At 42.1% G+C, this 18845-nt stretch overlaps 2 protein-coding genes across 3 annotated transcripts in view; both read right to left on the bottom strand.

The window, feature by feature from the left end:
- HSPA14 (heat shock protein family A (Hsp70) member 14) overlaps positions 1 to 18845 on the bottom strand; it is a 41641-nt gene that overhangs the window by 21322 nt on the left and 1474 nt on the right. Inside the window, exons 3-9 of the mRNA XM_007081245.2 lie at positions 18747 to 18829; positions 10336 to 10384; positions 10096 to 10201; positions 8978 to 9068; positions 8124 to 8228; positions 6749 to 6910; positions 5674 to 5829 (exon numbers count right to left, since the gene is read on the bottom strand). Coding sequence (XP_007081307.1) covers positions 5674 to 5829; positions 6749 to 6910; positions 8124 to 8228; positions 8978 to 9068; positions 10096 to 10201; positions 10336 to 10384; positions 18747 to 18829 — 752 coding nt within the window. The remainder of the gene's footprint in view (positions 1 to 5673; positions 5830 to 6748; positions 6911 to 8123; positions 8229 to 8977; positions 9069 to 10095; positions 10202 to 10335; positions 10385 to 18746; positions 18830 to 18845) is intronic.
- LOC122240228 (zinc finger and SCAN domain containing 29) lies at positions 14840 to 18831 on the bottom strand. 2 transcript variants are annotated; one of them, XM_042991112.1, is made up of 3 exons: positions 18747 to 18829; positions 15997 to 16725; positions 14840 to 15483 (listed from the first exon to the last, which is right to left on the bottom strand). In XM_042991112.1, exons 2-3 carry the CDS (start codon positions 16556 to 16558, stop codon positions 14960 to 14962), a joined length of 1086 nt encoding a protein of 361 aa, XP_042847046.1. In that variant the 5' UTR covers positions 16559 to 16725; positions 18747 to 18829; the 3' UTR covers positions 14840 to 14959. The 2 variants fall into 2 exon arrangements, with proteins under 2 accessions (XP_042847046.1, XP_042847047.1); XM_042991113.1 differs by lacking the exon at positions 15997 to 16725 and having other exon boundaries at positions 18747 to 18831.

Below are 18845 nucleotides of genomic sequence, written 5' to 3'. Positions count from 1 at the left end.
TGAACTCCACAGGGAGAAAACATCTGAATTATTCATCTACAAATGTATGAAGGCATTCAATGTCAAATTCAGTTGGAAGATTCTTACCCATGGCTTACTTGTAAGCTTTAAAAAAAAACCTAAAAATAAATAAATACTCAGTGTATGGCATTCCCAACAAAGCCAGATTCAAACCAAACCATCATTTACAAGCTTTTGCTATTTTTGTATGTTAAAAGTTTAAAAGATTATTTCTCATTATTATTATTATTTTTTTTTTTATAATCTGAGACTATGCTGTACATAAACTTAGTTCTCTTGCTCTGAGAAGCTTGAATGCTAGCATATAATTTTAAGAAAGATCTATGTTTGGGGCGCCTGGGTGGCTCAATTGGTTAAGCGTCTGACTTCAGCTCAGGTCATGATCTTGTGGTCCACGAGTTTGAGCCCTGCATCGGTCTCTGTACTGACAGCTCAGAGCCTAGAGCCTGGAGCCTGCTTTGGATTCTGTGTCTCCTTCACTCTCTGTCCCTCCCCTCACTAGTACTCTGTCTCTGTCTCTCAAAAATAAATAAAAACATTTAAAAAAATTTTTAAAAATCTATGTTTATGAAAAACGCATTCCCTAATTTCATACTAAACTTAAATGCAGATGACTGATTTTTATTTTTTGTGCTACCTGTAGATACTGAAATATACTTTACCATTGAAATCTTTGTGATAAAGGCAAAATTTCTTTAATGAAACATTATAAATTCTATTTCATTCCTAATAGATAAGCAGTAATAAACACACACTGAGAACTTGGACAAACTCAGTACTAAGTTAGAAATTCTAGAAACAGAAAAAATACACAACATTCTGCCCACAAAGAGATTTCTGTTCAATTTAATACCTTTCTATCTTTGGGGCTATAGTTTGAAATCTCTCTTAAAAGAGCTAGTGCAGTGCTAATAGAACTTTCTATGAGCCACCAGCCATGTCAGGCTATTGAACACTTGAACTGTGGCTAGTGCTACTGAGGACCTGAGTTTTTACTGCTCTTCCTTTTCCCCCTGTTATTTATTTCTAATTAATTAAAATTTAAATAGCCACTGGCTACTGGTTATAGTGCTGGGCACACAGATCTAGAATCTTCAGGAAAGCCCAGGGAGGGTGAAGAAGCTAAACTCTAAGGGCCAGATGAGGAGTAAATTTAACCAAATACAGTCAGTAGAATCCTAAAAATAATACTGTAATTCTGGAAATTTTCACTATGTTTCCAAGTTACCTATTAGGTTGTTGAGAGGTCTGAATAGTGAACCATTGGTAGGTATTATTACTGTTAGTAACATGCCAGGCAAAATGATAGGGCAATGTGCTCTCTTTGGACTCTCTCCGGGTAAAGGCATAGTCACTTGAAACCAATATTTTGGGTTCTGTAAAAGATAAGGGAATTTAAAACAATTTTATGTACATTAAACCTGTGTTCACTAAATATCATGAACACCATCGAAACTTAAAAAGGTTGCCAATGGATGACCAGAGCCAACAAAACCAAGACAGACATGAATCTTCACTAGAGTATGACAGTGACAGTATGGACGTCGGGAGTCAAACTAGCTGGGTTTGAACGCCCAGTCCGTAGCTAACACTACACATTCTTACTCTGGAGCCCTGGGCAAGAATGAGACATCTGTTTCAGCTTCCTCATGTGTGAAGTACGGAAAAGACCACTACTTACTTCACGGGCTGTTATCGGGATTTGAGGAGTTAACACGTACTACTACTTAGACTCCTGCTACACTGTGTTCACTGGTAAGTTAAATACCATTGAAACATGTGCAAGCCCCACATCAAATTTAAGCAGCAATTTAAGCCTTTCTTTCAAAGACCTAGGATGCTTTTTCACACACTACTCTTTGTAGCTGTAAATAACAGCGCAAGCAATCACAACTGATGTCATTACTTTGGGAACATTGGGAAGGGTTATTTAGTCTGACAAGAACTACACCTCACAAGTAAACACGGGAGAGCTCTCCTTCTACTGATGGCTAATAAATCTCAAAAGGACGAACAAAAAAACCCCAGGTGAGAAAATTACACCTAAATATAAATGTATTTGGAATTTTGTTCTTGTTGTTATTTTAATTCTCCATTTTATTTTCTCAGTATTAACCCTAATAATTCTCAGAAACCCTCATATAAATTAACAGCAGGGTGCAGCCCAGTGGTTATTAAGGCTTCTTCACAGCATTTTATTACAACTAACTTTTGTTCCCAAGCAACTGATTCAGGGCCCATTTTTCAGCCTAGCCCCGCTGCTGATTCTTTTACAGAACCTGAAAATGACTGTATAACATAACCGCGGCCAACACCACAGCTGACGGAGTTCTGAGGCCAGACAACCACCACTCTGCTCCACGGGGTTCAGGCCCTGTGCCTCCCCGGGACAGCCGTGCTGCTATGTGGGGACGGCATACTTGCGACGCACTTCACCAGTTGGCTTCGAAACCGTGGGAGATTTCATCACATATTTTTACTCCAGGGGGAGGCATAAAGTCACGTAGAGACGTTATTAATAATTTTATACCTCAGTATCTTACATTTGCTTGATCCATTATTTTAACTTAGAAAAGAAAAACCTAAATATGGTAAAGAAACTATTGTTCTTCATCTTTCATTGTAGGGAGTCAACAGAGTACATGTAAATTTCATGAATCAGGGTGAAAATCTCTCATTTAGAAATACGGAGACAACTCTAAGGAACCAAAAACAGTAAGTTAAAAATGGCTGCCTCTGAATCACATAAAGAAATAAAATATTGGTATGTACTGCAACATAAACGATCCTTAAAAACATTCTAAGTGATGGAAACCAAACATGGAAGGTCATATACCATATGATTTCCTTTATGTGAAATGTCCAGTGTAGACAAAAACATAAAGAAAGTACATAGGTGGTTGCCAGAGGTTGAGAGTGGTGGGAACAGGAAGTGACTGCTAATGGGTATAGAATTTCTTTTGGGAACGAAAATGTTCTAGAAGCAGAACCAGAAACAGATACTGGTTGGTAATAGTTTCATAAGTCTGTGAATATACAAAAGTCCACAGAACTATACACTTTTATGGTATTTGAATATTTTAATAAAGTCATTAAAACAATTTGTTTTTCTTAAATGGGTGCCTCTAATGAAGAGGCTGGGCAGGAGAAAAGTGAGATGACACCAGTCCAGTATCATCAACTCTGCTATCCTATTTCCTACCACCTTTTCCATATCATCTCTGCTGTCATATCCCTCTCAGGACCCATCCTCACGCCCTTACAGTCTCAAAGTTCCCCTGCATCGACTCTCTTACACCTCCAAGGTCTTGCTCCCGGGCCCTGGTCACACTGACACCTGAAATGCTAGCCTGCTTCCCATGGCCCCCTTCCCCCCACACTCCTGCCAGAGACACCCTTCCAGCCACATTTTAGACAATGGCGCCTCCTGCTCCCTGCACTTACGAAGCTCTTTATTACCACCAGGATGGGGCCCTGGCTCCGCAGCAGGCATTCAGGGCCTGGCCGGGTTCATCCTGGCCTCTCCATCCTGAATTCTAATTAGGGTCAGCCTTCACCCAGATGCCGGTCGTGCAGCGCCCCCACCTCCACCCAACACACACAGACGGTGCCACAAAAGGTCAGACCCCTGCTTACAGACCGGTGCAGCCCCCTCACCTCTTGGAGCAAGTGCGTCATCTCTCCCGGACAGTGTCCCTCCCCAGAGCGGAAGGACTCCAGCTGCTCTGTGCCCCAGGGACTCTATGCAGACTGTCTCCCACTTCTCCAGGACTAAATTGGGCTCAGCTCCCCCAAGGCTTGGAGCCTCCCTAAGCATCTCAGGCCCGTGTCCTGAACCACAGGCGAAGCACCCGCAGGCCATGAGGCCTCAGTAGCTGATGGAACCACCTTGGAAAGGGGACTGAGAATTCCTCGGGACCAGGGCTTGAACTTGTCCACATTCCCTGCCCAGCAAGCACAGAGCTCACAGGACAGCATCAACCTGAACCAGGCACTGAATACATGAGGTAAGGTGGGAGGAGGAAGGGGGGGTGCTGCCGGCCAAAGGGGCTGCCCCTCTTCCACCTAAACAACACATGGCATCACCGGGGCTCAGTACTGCGATCAGGCTGGTCGATAATGTGGTTCCAAGTCATAGAAAACTGTCTGAATTCTCCTTGTCTGTGCCCTGAAAGCCTTAAATTTCTGGCCGATTCTTTCTTTACGCGAAGTCTAGCTGCTATAAACTGAGGAACACAAAGCTAGCATGGCAGGAGACAACCTGGTCACCCCAGGGAACAGGACAGTCCTTCAGGAAAAAGCAGAGGCCCACCTCACCTGGACCTGGGCTGTGGGGAGTCCAGTGACCGTCAGAGCTCTCTTCCACAGGCCAGGCAGAGACCTGAGCACACAGAGCCCAGAAGGCCCATGGGTCAACAGCTGCCATTCCTTAGGACTGATCCGTAAGGACACTCCAGGAGGCCCACGGCAGATGGCTGCATCCCACAGGATCAGTAGAGCAGGTGCCTGCCCAGAAGCACTGGATTTGGGTGATTCACCCACAAGTGCAATACTATCCAGGCCCAAGTCTGTCAGTTTCCTGATGTGGAGCCCAGACCACAAAGTCCCTAGGTTCCGCGTCTTTGTGCAAGTCCTGAGATCTCTCTGAGGGTACCAAGGTCAACTGGTAGCTTCTGTGGATTCCTGGGAGTGCGTCTAAAGCACTAGGATGCCCGCTGGGCCCAAGAACACTGGAAACTGCGCCCAAACTCAAAGTAGGCAAACGATTTCGCACATTGTTTGCAACTTAACAAAGCCCGCCGTCAGTGCACGCTTAAGGGAAGCGGGGATTGTTCCCCTCCCACGGTCCAGGTCGTCCTTCAGTGCCTCAGGGGAACTTGTGCAGACCAGAAACACTCTGGTTCGCAGCTCCTGGCCTCCCACCGGCAGGCCTCCCACCCCTGCAGGCTGGTCCCCTCCGCTCTAGGCTGGTGACTTAGCAAGCTCAGGAGCGCCTCCGTCGGTGGGGGGGGGGGGGGGGGGGGGGGGGGGGTTGTTTTGCTCTGAGGTTCTGCCCGGCGGTAGGCTCGCTGTGGGGCAGGAGAAACAAAGGCGTGCTGGGCCAGAGGTCCGACCCAGTGCCAGGCACAGCGACCCAGTGCCAGGCCTGTCCTGCAGGGCTCACCGGGGCCGCCCAGCTGGCCCAATGTGGCCAGGAGCCCAGAAGCAGAGGCAGGAGGGTCGCAGAACCAAGGGGAACGGGGGCGCAAAGCAGACACAGAAGGGGCAGGCACGGGATCCGCCCTGATTGCAGGTGCCATGGGCTTCCCGCTCCTTCTCCCAACCCTCCTGGCACTGGAGGGAGGCAGCAGCGGCCCCACCGCCTGGGCATTGCCTCACTCCGGCCTGGAATTTTTGTTTGTTTGTTTGTTTAAATGTTCACTTGTTTTTGAGAGAGAGAGACAGAGTATGAGTCGGGGAGGGGCAGAAACAGAGGGCCACAGAGAATCGGAAGCAGGCTCTGAGCTGTCAGCACAGAGCCCAACTCAGGGCTTGAACTCACCAACTGTGAGATCATCACCTGAGCCGAAGTCAGAGGCTTAACCAACCGAACCGTCCAGGCGCTCCCGGAATTTTGTTTTTTAAAGTTCTTTGGACTTCATTCAGTTTTACCTGGACACATTGCAGTCAAAATCCTGACCTTCATATAATGAGTCAAGGAAACAATTGGCACTTCCCAAGGTTGACAAAGAATGCTTTGCAATGTCAGCACTGTTCATCAGCTTCATCATGGCTCGGGCGTTCCCTCTCACATCATGTTTGAAGGATCTAGATTAAAAATATAGTCTCTGAAGTTTAAAAATTACTAGACCATTTAGAATTATGTAGATAATGCCTACTAGGACAATAAGCCCATACATTAATATTAATATCAGATGTTACTACAGGCTTCAAACCCTCCAAAATCTCTGAAGAAAATTCTTTGCAATTAACAGAAGGGCCTCCTTAAAAAAAATGAGTAACAAATATATTTGATACTTAGAACTGCTCAATTCTGTGGCCATAATAATAACCAATTGAGCCATCCAGGCACCCCAGTATAGGTCTTTTTGAAACAAGTAAGTAATTACCTCTTTTTCAAGACTTTTTTTACCTAGTCAGTTTAGTCAAACTGATGAAAATATTATTTCAGCCAAATATTTTTTAAGAGTGGCAATGTCCGAAATAGAACCTTTATCTATTTGACTCTTGATTTTGAATGGAATAATTACATCTAGTAACAAAACCAAAATGCTGCTTGTGATAGCAGATTAGTAATTAAATAAACACTCCATAAGACACTAATTCACTGGGATGTGACTGTAACATAAGGTAACCTGCATCAGATCTAAACTTTTAAAAATTTTTCAGAAGGTATTGAGCCCTCAAGTGCTTGTACACTCCTTTATCTAGACATAATAGCAGCACCCGAGGTATTAAGAAATTTAACTGAGACCCACGTTCATGAAGTTCAACATCTGGCAGGCCCTCACACTAAATGAGAAATCCGAGCCCACTGCACTGGACAACTTGCCCTCTGCTTCCCTGCAAATGCCTGGAGAGGACATTGTAACTCTAGACACAAAAATATCCAAAGCACTGAAAAAAACTCCCACATCCTCCTTTGAAGCAAGGCAATTTAAAACAGTACAAAAACCCAGAAGAGAAACTTCAATTAAAATATATCATGAAGTCCATTAATATTTACCTCTGAAACTCTGAAGCCAGATACTGCGCTAAGGTTTCTGTGAAATGTGTACCTCCTATGTTATCATCAGTGTTTGTTGAAAGAACACGATATATTCCACTGTTCACTTCCATGACACTGACAGATAAGGATGTTCCTCCAAGTTTAAACACCAAAATATTGCTTAAAAGAAAGAAAACATAAGTAAGTTATGAGAGAATCACAAAACTTTAAAGGCAGGTTGGACATTGGAAGTCACTTAGTTTAATCCCTTTATGTCACAAATAGTTGATTAGTGCTGAATTAAGCCTGGAACCCCTATATTCTCAATCAAAACCAAAGTCTGTTTTTATTTAGTTGTATATGTAAACTGGATTCTTTTGAGTAACTGGAGTTCAAAACACTAACTTTTCTTTTCGTGGTTATAATGAATCATAACAGAATTAAATACAGAAACTTTATGTGCTAATATTATCCAAGTTACCACTACAATGACACATTCTATAAAAATCAAACATGCAAAACTAGAAGCTCATTTCTGATATTCTACATAAACTAATTTCCTACTGATTTATACATACTAACTTCTTTAACTGTGAAATAGTAGTAAGGTGAAACAACTAGGGAAAATAAACACATCAGAATTAATCTCCCTAAAGGTGTCAGATTAATCTCCCTAAAGGTGTCTGTGTCAGATGTATTAGAAGTTTCAACAACTAAATTAGGAGCATGTCTTACTATTTCATTATCAAAAAACACCTTAAATCCCATGCTGGATTCCCCCCATCTCCTGCCAAGAAAAATGTATATAAAAGACTTACTGTTTCTAAACATGTTTAATAATTGGAATTGGTAGAAAAATGAACAGTGCCTTGGCTTGAGTTGGAATTTGGCTGGGCTTACACATTTCAAATCCTCCTCCAATAAAGACAAATAATATGAGAGGGGCGCCTGGGTGGCTCAGTCGGTTGAGCGTCTGACTTTGGCTCAACCGTGATCTCATGGTTCGTGGGTTCGAGCCCCACATCGGGCTCTGTGCTGACAGCTCGGAGCCTGGAGGCTGCTTCCGATTCTGTGTCTCCCTTTCTCTCTGCCCCTCCCCCACTCACGCTTTGTTTCCCTCTGTCTCAGAAATAAACAAACATTAAAAAAAAAAAAAAGACAAATAACATGAGTAATAAGAGGACAGCAAAGTTCAATCTTCCCTCCTGTTATGTCCTTTCTCTGCTCTCCTAGGAAGTCTTTCTCATCTATTTGAAAAACGCCAGGTGAGAGTTTCAATGTCATTTCATCCATAAAGGCTTGGAACCCACTGCTTTATATAATGATCCCCATTGCTATAATCTAAAAATGTTTTCTGCACTGAAAAACTTAAAGCTGCAAATATGGTATTTACCTTTTTCCAGTGGGGCAGTCTTGTCCAATTCCATAAGCCAGAAGAGCTGCAGATGGTTCATGGATTAACCGCAAAACATTAAACCCAGCAGCTCTGGCTGCTTCCCTGTGGACAATTTGCTTTCAATGAATTTAATATCACAACACGTTCAAGTATTTTCTTGACAAAAAAAAAAATAACGTGCTTATAACGAATAAAGAAAAGTCTCAAAAATGTCCATGCTTATAAATGTTAGAAAGAGATTAAGACAAATTTATAATACATTTTGGAATTTTCCAGTTTCTTTAATTTAGGGTCAGTTTTTAACATCCCACAAGTTCAAGTAAATAAAGCAATTATCTGTCCCACAAGCAACTCAGATGATTGCCAAAGTGCCAGATGAAACTCTATCCTCAAAACAAAGGTATACATGCTCATCAATTACATTTTCATAATGACCTATAAAAAATAAACGCAACTTTTTGTTTAGATGTGAAGATCTAATAAGGTGAAGAAATAATTGCAAATATATCTAAAACTGTATATATTTTTATATAATTCCAGCATAAACCTTGATTATATGAAAGTAAGGTAAAGCAACTTATAAACATGAACTTAACCCGGTAATTAAAAATATTTCCAATCAAAACAGCTTAATAAGGTACATCTAACTTTATGTTCTCTTGGCATTACAGATAGGAAATATTAATGATCGTTACTATACTTTTTACCATACTAATTACATATGTAAATATATACACCTGCTTACAAATACAATTTTATTGCCTAAGGTACTTTCAATTACAGTTTTACCTTTTACTACATTGTGATATTATAAAATCTATATTTCCTCTAAGCAAACAAGATAAACTTACCCAAGAGCATTTTTTTGCTTTTCTCCAAAATCAAATGGAACAGTAATAACTACATCATTTGCATCTGAGCCCAATACAGAATGTGCTGTTTCTGTATTAAAAAATAAATAAAAATAAATTCTAATGACACAAGAAAAATGTCATGATACTTTGTGGTTTATTAATTTGTACCATGATCTTCTCACCGTAAAGATTTTCCAATTCACTTATTTGGCCACCCCATTCATGTTCTTCTCTGGCTCTCTTAAATTTGTTAAGTTTACTTACTAATTTTGGGAGCGATAGAGACAGCATGAGTGGGAGAGGGGCAGAGAGAAAGGAAGAGAGAAAGAGTCCCAAGGAGGTTGCACACTGCCAGCCGAGAGCCGATGGAGGGCTTGAACTCACGAAAACTGTGAGATCATGACCTGAGCCCAAACCAAGAGTCCGATGCTTAACTGACTGAGCCGCCCAGGTGCCCCTCTTCTCTGGCTCTCTTAAATCGTGCAGAACTTTTTGTGGATTTGGAAATCTGTGGACACGGAACCAGGTACTTTCCAAAACGCCTGGCTCTTAGGCTTCAAAGTTTCAACCATCTCCCAAATTAGACTGCTTCCATTAACAGTGAGTCTTTCATGTGTCCGTGTGAAGACAAAACAGCGTGTTAGTTCAACACACTAGAAGAATGCCTTCCATCCCACAAATTCGTAACAATTCCAGAGCTGAAGTGAGCTTTTTCACCTGCTCCCGAATTTCCCAAATTGTTCCACAGCACTGCCACTGGGTTTTGAGCCTTCCTGGGAAGTGTTAATGAGCCAGACCTACTTAATCTACCTAAAGAACTGTTCAAAGAGCACTGTCAATCTTGAGCAGAGAAAGAAACTCTTCCCACTTATTTGGCCACTTCAATTTAAGAAGCTGTGAAAATGTGAGCCTGGCCCAACCCATTTACATTACTTCTAAGGAAACCAAAGTCAGGGAAGGTTAGTCAAATAACCAAGGTCACGTGGACAGTCAGTGACACAGTCAGGTCTAGTGTTAGGTCTCCTTAATCTGCTCAATCACCCTGCTTCTCTCCAGATCAAGAAACACCTCTAACTTTTAAGGTCGACTTTTAAAAGGTCTCTGTTGCTCAATACCTTTCATTTTACTAAATATCAGTCTGGCAACATCTTCTGGGTTAACAAACTTTGTTTCTTCTCCAGTATCTATTTCGTATCGTAACTTTCCATTCTTTTCAATGACCTATAAAGGAAATTGTAGGTGTGTTACATAAGGAATGATTTTAATAAAGACAGAAAGTTTCAAAATAATATAATTGGTTATGACCTTGGCAACGACTTTGTGTAACGGAGGGGTAATAATAGAACCATACTCACTAAACATTTACTTTCCGTGATGTATTTCTGAGCCTGCGGATCATCAGAGCTGTCCGTAAAGATAAAGATAATTATTAAAATCAGTATTGTTGATGAGTAATATTTAAAGAAGACTATATTTTTAATATCACTAAACAAATATAAAAATATAAACAAAATCATGAAGTTGCTTAATATTAACAAATCAGGATATATTATAAGTGATAGGATTAAATGGACACAATTATTTAGTGGTTATAGTAATCCTATTAAAGTGTTAACCTGCGTGCACACGCACGCACACACACACACACGTGTTAACCTTCATGTTTGGAAGTAAATAGCTCTTATTTGTTCTGATCTTGCTATTAACAGATGCTATACATCTGAGGGTAATTTTTCAGAATATCAATGATTTTATGTCATATATACTCCCATCTGTGATGGTGAAGACTGATCACTGACAATCACTGAGATAAAAAGGATGAAAAGAAAGATGTCAAAGTAAGGGCAGACCAGAATACCTAACACCATCTTTGTTCCTTGGCTCGTGAACATGAATCAACACCCAAAGCAAAAAACAAAAAACAAAAAAACAAAAAACTGAGCTAAAGTATGAATGTTCTATGTGGAAAGGTGCAGCGTACTGCAAGTAGACAGATCTATAACGTCCTACACAAAGTAGGTATTAGATAAACGTGTACGGCAACGAAAAATTAAAACAATGGATATGATGTTGCTCAAAATACCAATTTGTGCAGACTAAAAAATGTTTTCACGTTTATTACCTCACTTGCTCTTCACAACACCTCAGTGGGGTTAATTTGGCAGGTATTATTTGGGAGGTAATAGTTCATAGAGAGTCAATGCCTTATAAGTTAATAAGGAACAGTTGGTACTTGATTCCAGGCTTCTCTATCAGGCTGGTGTTGTTTACATCTAACCGGCTGCCTCCCAGTAACAAGGTAAATGACTAAAGTACCTCTGCCCCTTTGGGCAGTGACAGGAGTCCTTGATTCTTGCTATAATTTCATCTAGAAATTAAAGGAAACCCTTCCACTTTAACCCTCCTTCCAAGGGGTTGCAGCTATTCCATTCAGAGACCAGTCTTAAAAAAGAGTTGAAAATTAATAGCGACTAACTGCTGAAGTTATTGGGCATCGCAAGACCCTAACCTGCGTAAATAAGAGGAAGACAGAAGGGTTTAAGTGACTAATTCGGCTTAGAACTGTCTAGAACACTTGCAGGTTCCTCACACTTCTTCTCTATCATCTAAAAACTGCTAAGAGAGGAAACAGGTTAAGTAAGTAGCTTGCCCAAAGTCCCATGGTTAATTCATGGCAGAACTGACTGGAATCCAGATCTTTAATACAAAGTTTAGTATTCTTTTCACTAAGCCCTCTTTTCCTCCCTTTCTCTAAATCCGGTATTTCGACTGGATCCTGGATAACTATTTTAAGAGCACGCCAAAAAAAAGATGAAGTGTGCCCATACTTATTTGCACCAATACCATTTCAGCATGACACTTACCAGTTGTTCTCTTTAGAACAAGCGTTGTGGTCAACCAGGACAATTTATCCTGTTATCTATCCATCCTGTAAGCTACCCAAGTCAAGATAGTTCGTTGCCAAAAAGCCTATATTATGGAATTTATAGACATTTTAGAAACGGAAAATTATTTCTCAACTCCCCTGCGAAGAGGGCCCCTCTCATGTGAGGACAGAAAGCACACGAAGCTCTCAGGGTCGTATGGAGGCGAGACCCTGGAGATTAGCTAGTAGAGAAGCAGAAAGCAGAGAGTGGAGGTGACGACAAATGGTCGTGGATATCGCCAGAAAGTAGCGGACTGACCACAAGTACATACAAGTAAAAACTTTATTTGTCCACACCAGGATTAAATCACTTAACAGAAACACAAAGGGTGGTGGGAGGCTGGCATACACAGCACCTCATTTACATCACGGTCTTCAGGAGGCAGAGTGTTAACCCCACCGTCGTACCACAACCTTTACAAGCACTGCCGCTTTCTCTTCCTCGTCCTTCCTTAAATGTCTCTTGCACCATCAGCAGACTGTCGGAGCTGGCACACAGCAGCACTAATGTGCTCCGGGGCGGTCTTCCCCATCACTGTCACAAGACAGTGCCTTCCACATCTGAAAGCGTTTTTACATTCATCTGTTCATCTGGCCCTCACCACACTCCCTCGAGGTAGGTAGGAGGGTTGTTTGTCTCTCCCTCTGTGGGTGAGGAATGGGAGTCACAGAGCGGTAAGGTGACCTGCCTAAGGGTGGGCAGGCACGAACGGCGGGGCCCAGAGCCTAGGCAGGGTTTCTGAGCTTGTTCTCTTTCAATGAGAATGGCCTCCTCTTAACAGTATTTTCTTTTTCTGTTTATTTCATTAAGAACTTTCCTTTTCTTCTCACATTAAAGTTATTTCACCCAAAAGATTTTCACAGTACTACCTCCTAAGTTTAGCTCCACTCCTGTTCTGTAGCACTTATCTCAAATAAAGCCCTGCCTACATACTTTGCTACCATTAATAGGTTAATAGAGTACAGGCCTAACTCTCCTTTGAGTACTTCCCTGTTTTTCCAGAAAGTCTACGTACTTATATTAGTGTTACCCAGTTAAAACAGACACATACAAAGGCCTAAAACAATTGAGAAAATGCACACACATATATATCCGTTTCACTGCCTTAATATAGGCTTCTTTAAAGCAAGGAACCTACGTCTGGTGTGGTGCTTATGTAAGTGGAGTATATTAATAAATATTAATACCGTAGAATGCTCTCTTAAAATACAACTGTTACCAGTATTTCAAACATACACTATGCTACTGTGACTGAAAATATTACAATTAAAAGTTTACTTTGCCTTTTTCTTGTTATGTCACTTACAGAATTGTTTTAGAACTAGAAGGTACTAGAAAAGTCATCTAGTACAAATCATTTTAAAGAAATTGAGGCACCAAAAGGGCAAGTCACCTGCCCGAGGTCACACACCGTGACAGGGTTAGAACCCAGTGCTCTAGCACATCAACTGCCTTCTACACGCATCACCCGTTCGTCGGTGCAGCTTGCCTGCCTCCGACTCACGCTCTGGCTATATTCCTCGTGTTGTTTTGACTCTTTCTCCACCCACCAGCATTTCCAGCACATAGGTAAGCACCCAAGCCTACAAAATATAAAACAAAACCTCTTCAAATATGCCTGCACTTGTTTTTTTCAGCCTGTAGACTGGAGGAAAGCCTTTTAAATTCCAAGGCTCTTATTTGTATTTCCTGAAAGTACTAAGCAAACCACTTAAAAGCTTTGAAGTTTGTTGGTTTCGTGACAGCCAATAATGGCATTCTTTCTAAGGTAAATTGGAAGTATGGCTCAACATCTTCGTATCTCCTAAAGGAAGCGTGGATGTTTTGGGGGAAAGGAGGACGTATTTACTGAGGGCTTTGTGCTTAAAAGGAGTCATCTACTGCAGGCGGCCTTTATCCACACCATCCTCAGTTGTTCCCGCCGTCCTCTTCCACCGCAGGCCATTAACACGGTGAACTTTTGTCTACACTGTATGAGAAAAAGTGACTTTGCAAAGTTCCCCAGAAGCAAAGTCTTCTAGGGCTTGCCTCTGTAACATACTAGACAGAAAAAAGGCTAAAGGGAAGGAATGAAATTAGCTGAAAGCACTTGGAAAACAGATTCCAAACTGTTTCCACATGTTGTTCCAAGTGACGCCCTAAACCTAAAGACATGTAATTATGTATATCAGGGACCCAAATAATATGGAATGCAAAGAATTTACTTACATTTAATATTTTATAAAACAGCCAATACCTCATCATATCGAAGACCATATGAATCGTAACACACAACTGTAGCTCCCTGTCGGTTCTGAATTATATCCTCAGAGTGGTAAGACACTAAAAACCAGTGAAAGGGAAGGAAAGCTGGTTTGACCATTGAGTGCTTACTAGGAAGTATGTCATAGACACAGCAGTGAAAATATAAGAGATAAAGGTATAAACACATGGATCTATATCAGTCTAATGAGCCAGAGAGGGATTAAAAAAATGAAAACCTTAAACTTCTAAGAAGCAGTCAAGTGAAACTGGTAAAGATTCAAGCAACGAGGTCACGCCAGACACCATAATTCTTTGTCAACTAACGTGCCTCACCCTAGCCTTACTTCGGCCAAGGTCATATGCATTAATAACTTACATGTATATAGTGTGTAGTGCTTTTAAACTTTTAAACCCTTTCACATCTACTAGCCATTGGGTCCTCACAACAACCCTGTGAGGTAGGCAGGTCAGGAGTTATTACCGGGCCCCCATACAGATGAGGAAACTGGTGTCGAGGTAAACTAAACTGCCCCACGCTAGTAGCGAGGCCGCGGCTAACCCTCTCTCTGGTCTTGACTCCATCCGTTCTGTCAGACCACTCCTCGCATGCCCGAGAGGTCTTCCAATTCGTGAAGAAGCTTGGAAAAGCAACTAGCTCATACGTTCCCGCTACTCTGCATATGAATGGTTCATCCGTTTTTTCTTTCCTTTATTCCTAAGGACGTGTAAAAGGAGCCAGGGTCCCAAAAGGCAGGTGTTGGAACTGGGCTTCTACCAGTTTAGGAAACAGCCTCTTTGTAATCAATTCTTAACTTTTGGTATTCGAAATTAACCTCTGAAGCAATTTTTCGAGCCCTAGCTGAAAAGCACCGGTGGCCTCTTCCACCGCCGTGGCCAAGCGTCTGACTGCGATCACGGCATCCCTGCGGAGCTCGTTGGCAGTGTCTTGCTGAGCACTGGCCTCCTCACCAATAGCAATCAGCCTGTCCAATTTTTCTTCCTCACGCTTTGAAAGTTCTCGTGCCAACCTCCTGTTTTCTGCCAACTCGGCCGCAATAGTCCTGGCCACTGACCGCCTTCTTCGCCTCGCCCACCGTGGAGGGGGCTCACCGGTCAAAGGCCTATCCCCACCAGAAACAAAAGGAACTGTGGAGGAGGAGACCGGAGGCCGCGGTGCGGAGGCCACCCCAGGAGTGTTTCGGCTGGTGCTGGCACACGGACTGGGCTCACCGGACACACCCAGGCGGGTCATGGGGCTGCTCTGACAGGGAGCAACCGCACCTCTGAAAAGGTGGTGGGAGCTGCTGTAGCTGGGGGTCCCTTGCGAGCACCCTGAAAAACAAAGCAACAACGTTGCAAAGAGGACATTCCTGCTAGGGGAATGCTTGGAGCCAGCAGCGGAGTTGAGAAGACAGTTACAAAACTGAGGCTGGAAAGGCCTCTTTCCACCAGGGACTGGGAAGATCTCAATTCCTTAATCTGGACTCTTTGGCCAATTGCAGTCTTACCTCTAAAACCTCCCTGTTGCCTTCCTGAACCCTTTTCCACATAGCCAGCCAGCCCCATCTCTAGTCACGAATTCCTACACACCCACTATAAATAATGGCAAAACTAGTCTGGTTCTTAAGAATACTTCGTCCATATTTAAAACGTTCTAATACCTTAGATACTTAAGGTCATTGCCTTTAAAAACCTGGAGCCCTTTATCTGACCACGAGGCTTAAAAAATAAGAGGGCATGGGGCAGAAATGGAGACAATGTTGAAGAGCACACCGTCCAAACATATCCTGCTGTTTAGAACCGAGTGACTCTGGCACCCCGATCCTTCACATGCTTGGGAGTTACCTGCACCCGAGGATTCATCCCAGGAGTCCTCAAGGTCACTGGTTTCTCGCATCTGGTCACTGATTCTCAGTTGACAATCCTCATCTGATTCCTTAACTGTTTTCAAGATAGGCTGATGATCTGCTGCCTGAGTCCTTTTTGCTCTGAGAATGCTGGGTCCCTCTTCCCCTGGGGTGTCAGAGGCCACTAAGTTCTGATCACAGTGCTTGGCCCAAGCAGTGTCCTCCATTAAGTTGTCTGGGTCAGTCACTATCTGATTTCGGAGAAGCTGATCCAATGTATCATAAAACGGACAGTGCGGCGGATCCCCCACGCTCGTGGCATGGGCAACGTACGCCTTTAAATATAACGCCTTCAGAACTTTAAACTTGGAGCGGCACTGACGTTCCGTGCGGCGGAAGCCTTCCTGCTGCATTCGCTTAGACACAGCCTGATAGACATCTGCATTATGATGCACAGTCTGGAGGCGTTGAATATACTCTGCCTCGCCTAGTATGGAGAGAAGCGTTCGTGTCTCCTGTCTGGACCACCGGATGCCCGCACTGCTATTGGAACTGGCCATAGTGGACCGGGAAGGAAGATTAGCTGTGGGAAGCTCCTGGGCAGCAAGGTGCAAATCTGAAGGTGTGGGGAAGCTCTGTGTGCTCTCAGTGTATTTCCAGGAGCCAGCCGATTCTTCCCTCTCAGGGCTAATTGTTGAGAAGCCAGGTCCAAGGACCGCATTTCTGGCTGGAAGGCCACAGGGGAATGAGAGTTACAGAGAGGGTCGTGAGGATAATCGTGGCAGCAAGTTAAGTGGTGCTCCCTGTAAGTACGGTGCAAACAGGCAGGATGCCAAGACTAAGAAAGCCCAACTTTGGGAGTTTGCCCAGGACAGGTACCGGACCAGGGGCTTCAAGGGGTCTTACTGGCTTGATAAAAGGGGACTGGCTCCTCCACAAAAGACAGAGTGCTTCTGAGGCCAAGACCTGGTACAAGTGCATATCTGTAAAAATCACCTTGTGTTCTAAGTAGACTGAGGGCAGAACATGTGGACCAGGACGCAGCTCACTCCAGAGAAGTGCGCGCAGGATCATGGTGTAACAGCAGGTCTGAAGAGCGCTCATCCTTTACTAGCCCTGGGGCTATATAATACCCATCTGACTGTCACCACTGCACTTTGTTAAAAGGTTAACTTTGGGGGCGAGAAAAGTACACTTAAATTGTTCTGACAATACAAAGATGTTGCATGATATGGCAGAAGACAACCATATCATTACTCTGATCATCTGCCCTAAAAAAGGGCTACCAGGACAAAGATCTACTGAAATGTTCTGTATCTGGATCATATCAATGTCAGTATCCTGGTTGTGCCACTGTACTATAGTTTTCCAAGATGTTACCATCGAGAGAAAGTGGTAAATCCAGTAATATATTGGATTTCTCTGTTATTACTTCCTACAACAGTATGTAAATCTACAATGATCTCAAAATAAAAAAGTTTAATAAAAAAAAAAAAAAGCCCTATTTTGGCTGCGTATAGCGAATCTAGCTTCAAGGCCCATGTACGGCTCCCCGCCTTTTTAGAGGTTTTTTTTTTAACTTGCAAATTTTTGACACCAGCTAATTTATTTTCAATATGCTCAATACTAAGTTTTATCAACACATAAATGGATATGGGAATATATTTATCATCACAAAAACTTTAATTCTCTCTAAAATATTATCATTTTTGACTTCGTGCATAAATACCCTAAGGGAGAAAAATAATTATCAAGTTCAGCTTAAATATGTGTAAGGGATAATAAAAAAAAAATACCTGTACATATAAAAGAAATAAATATTAGATTTAATCCATAACCCTCGAATCCTAAGATCAACACAGGACATTTCTACTTAAACTCTCAGAAGTAGAAAGAAGTAGAAAGAGGCTAAGTTAGAAGTCCTGAACCACAGTCCTATCTAGCTCACCCCTCTGAGTAATATTGTAACTTCTACGTGTCTTGATTTTCTCATCTACAAATGGGAAGAAATAAAACCTGCCCTTCCAATCTTTTAGGGATTTGATAGGATTAAATAATAGATGTGAAAGCACTTTGAAAATTTAAAAACACTGTATCAAGTATTACTACTCCAGTGAAAATGAAAACCTCTAATTATTATGTCAATCTATAATTCGAGGAGACAGAAGTCTGGAGAAGCAAGCCTCTTTAATCTTTTAATTAAAGTTACAACAGATGATTAACCTGATTCTTAAGATGTTAATTAAACTGTTTCTTTAATGATTAAATTCATAATGCAGCTGGAAAAGTTAGTTCCCAGAAAGTGTCACAAAAGGACCCGAGGAAGAAAATCAATAGCTTCTATATACATTCTGACCAACTGTAATAGATTTTGCAAAATTCGACTTCAGTACAGAAAAATCTTCAAATTCCCACAAAATCTTTCAAATTCCTTCAGTGACGTAAAAAGGTGAGAAGTCCAAATTACCACTTCTAAATGACACAAATTATCAAACTATGTGAATGGTGGCATTCATCAATAAGAACAGACCCGTCGGCAAGAAACAAATATCTGAGTGGATCCCATCCTTGATAAGATTCAACACTAATGATCAAAAGAAAGAGCCTACTTGGGATAATCTCTGAAATGACTCAATCATAAAAAGCAACAGAAAACCAAACTGGTGTTTCCGGTTTCATTGCACATTATGTTCAGAATGTATAAACACATTTTCTTCCCATATGTAAGATTATTATTTTATTCCGTACCTTCTGCCAAGGATCTGCTTTACTTTCATTACTGTATTTGAAATATTTCTTATTCTACTTTGTTTTGCTGCCAATCCAACAACCTGAAAAAGAGCAGTA

Source organism: Panthera tigris, chromosome B4 (assembly GCF_018350195.1).
Source record: "Panthera tigris isolate Pti1 chromosome B4, P.tigris_Pti1_mat1.1, whole genome shotgun sequence".
NCBI lineage: Eukaryota > Metazoa > Chordata > Mammalia > Carnivora > Felidae > Panthera > Panthera tigris.
Note: the sequence above shows the minus strand (reverse complement) of the source record. Positions and strands in the feature narration are given on the sequence as shown.

Excerpts from the sequence above, each read along its gene's own strand:
- LOC122240228 (XM_042991112.1), bottom strand. The coding sequence starts at position 16,558 with ATGGCCAGTTCCAATAGCAGTGCGGGCATCCGGTGGTCCAGACAGGAG. Across the intron at positions 15,484-15,996 it reads GGATGAATCCTCGGGTGCAG|GGTGCTCGCAAGGGACCCCC; the intron begins GTAACTCCCAAG and ends TTTGTTTTTCAG.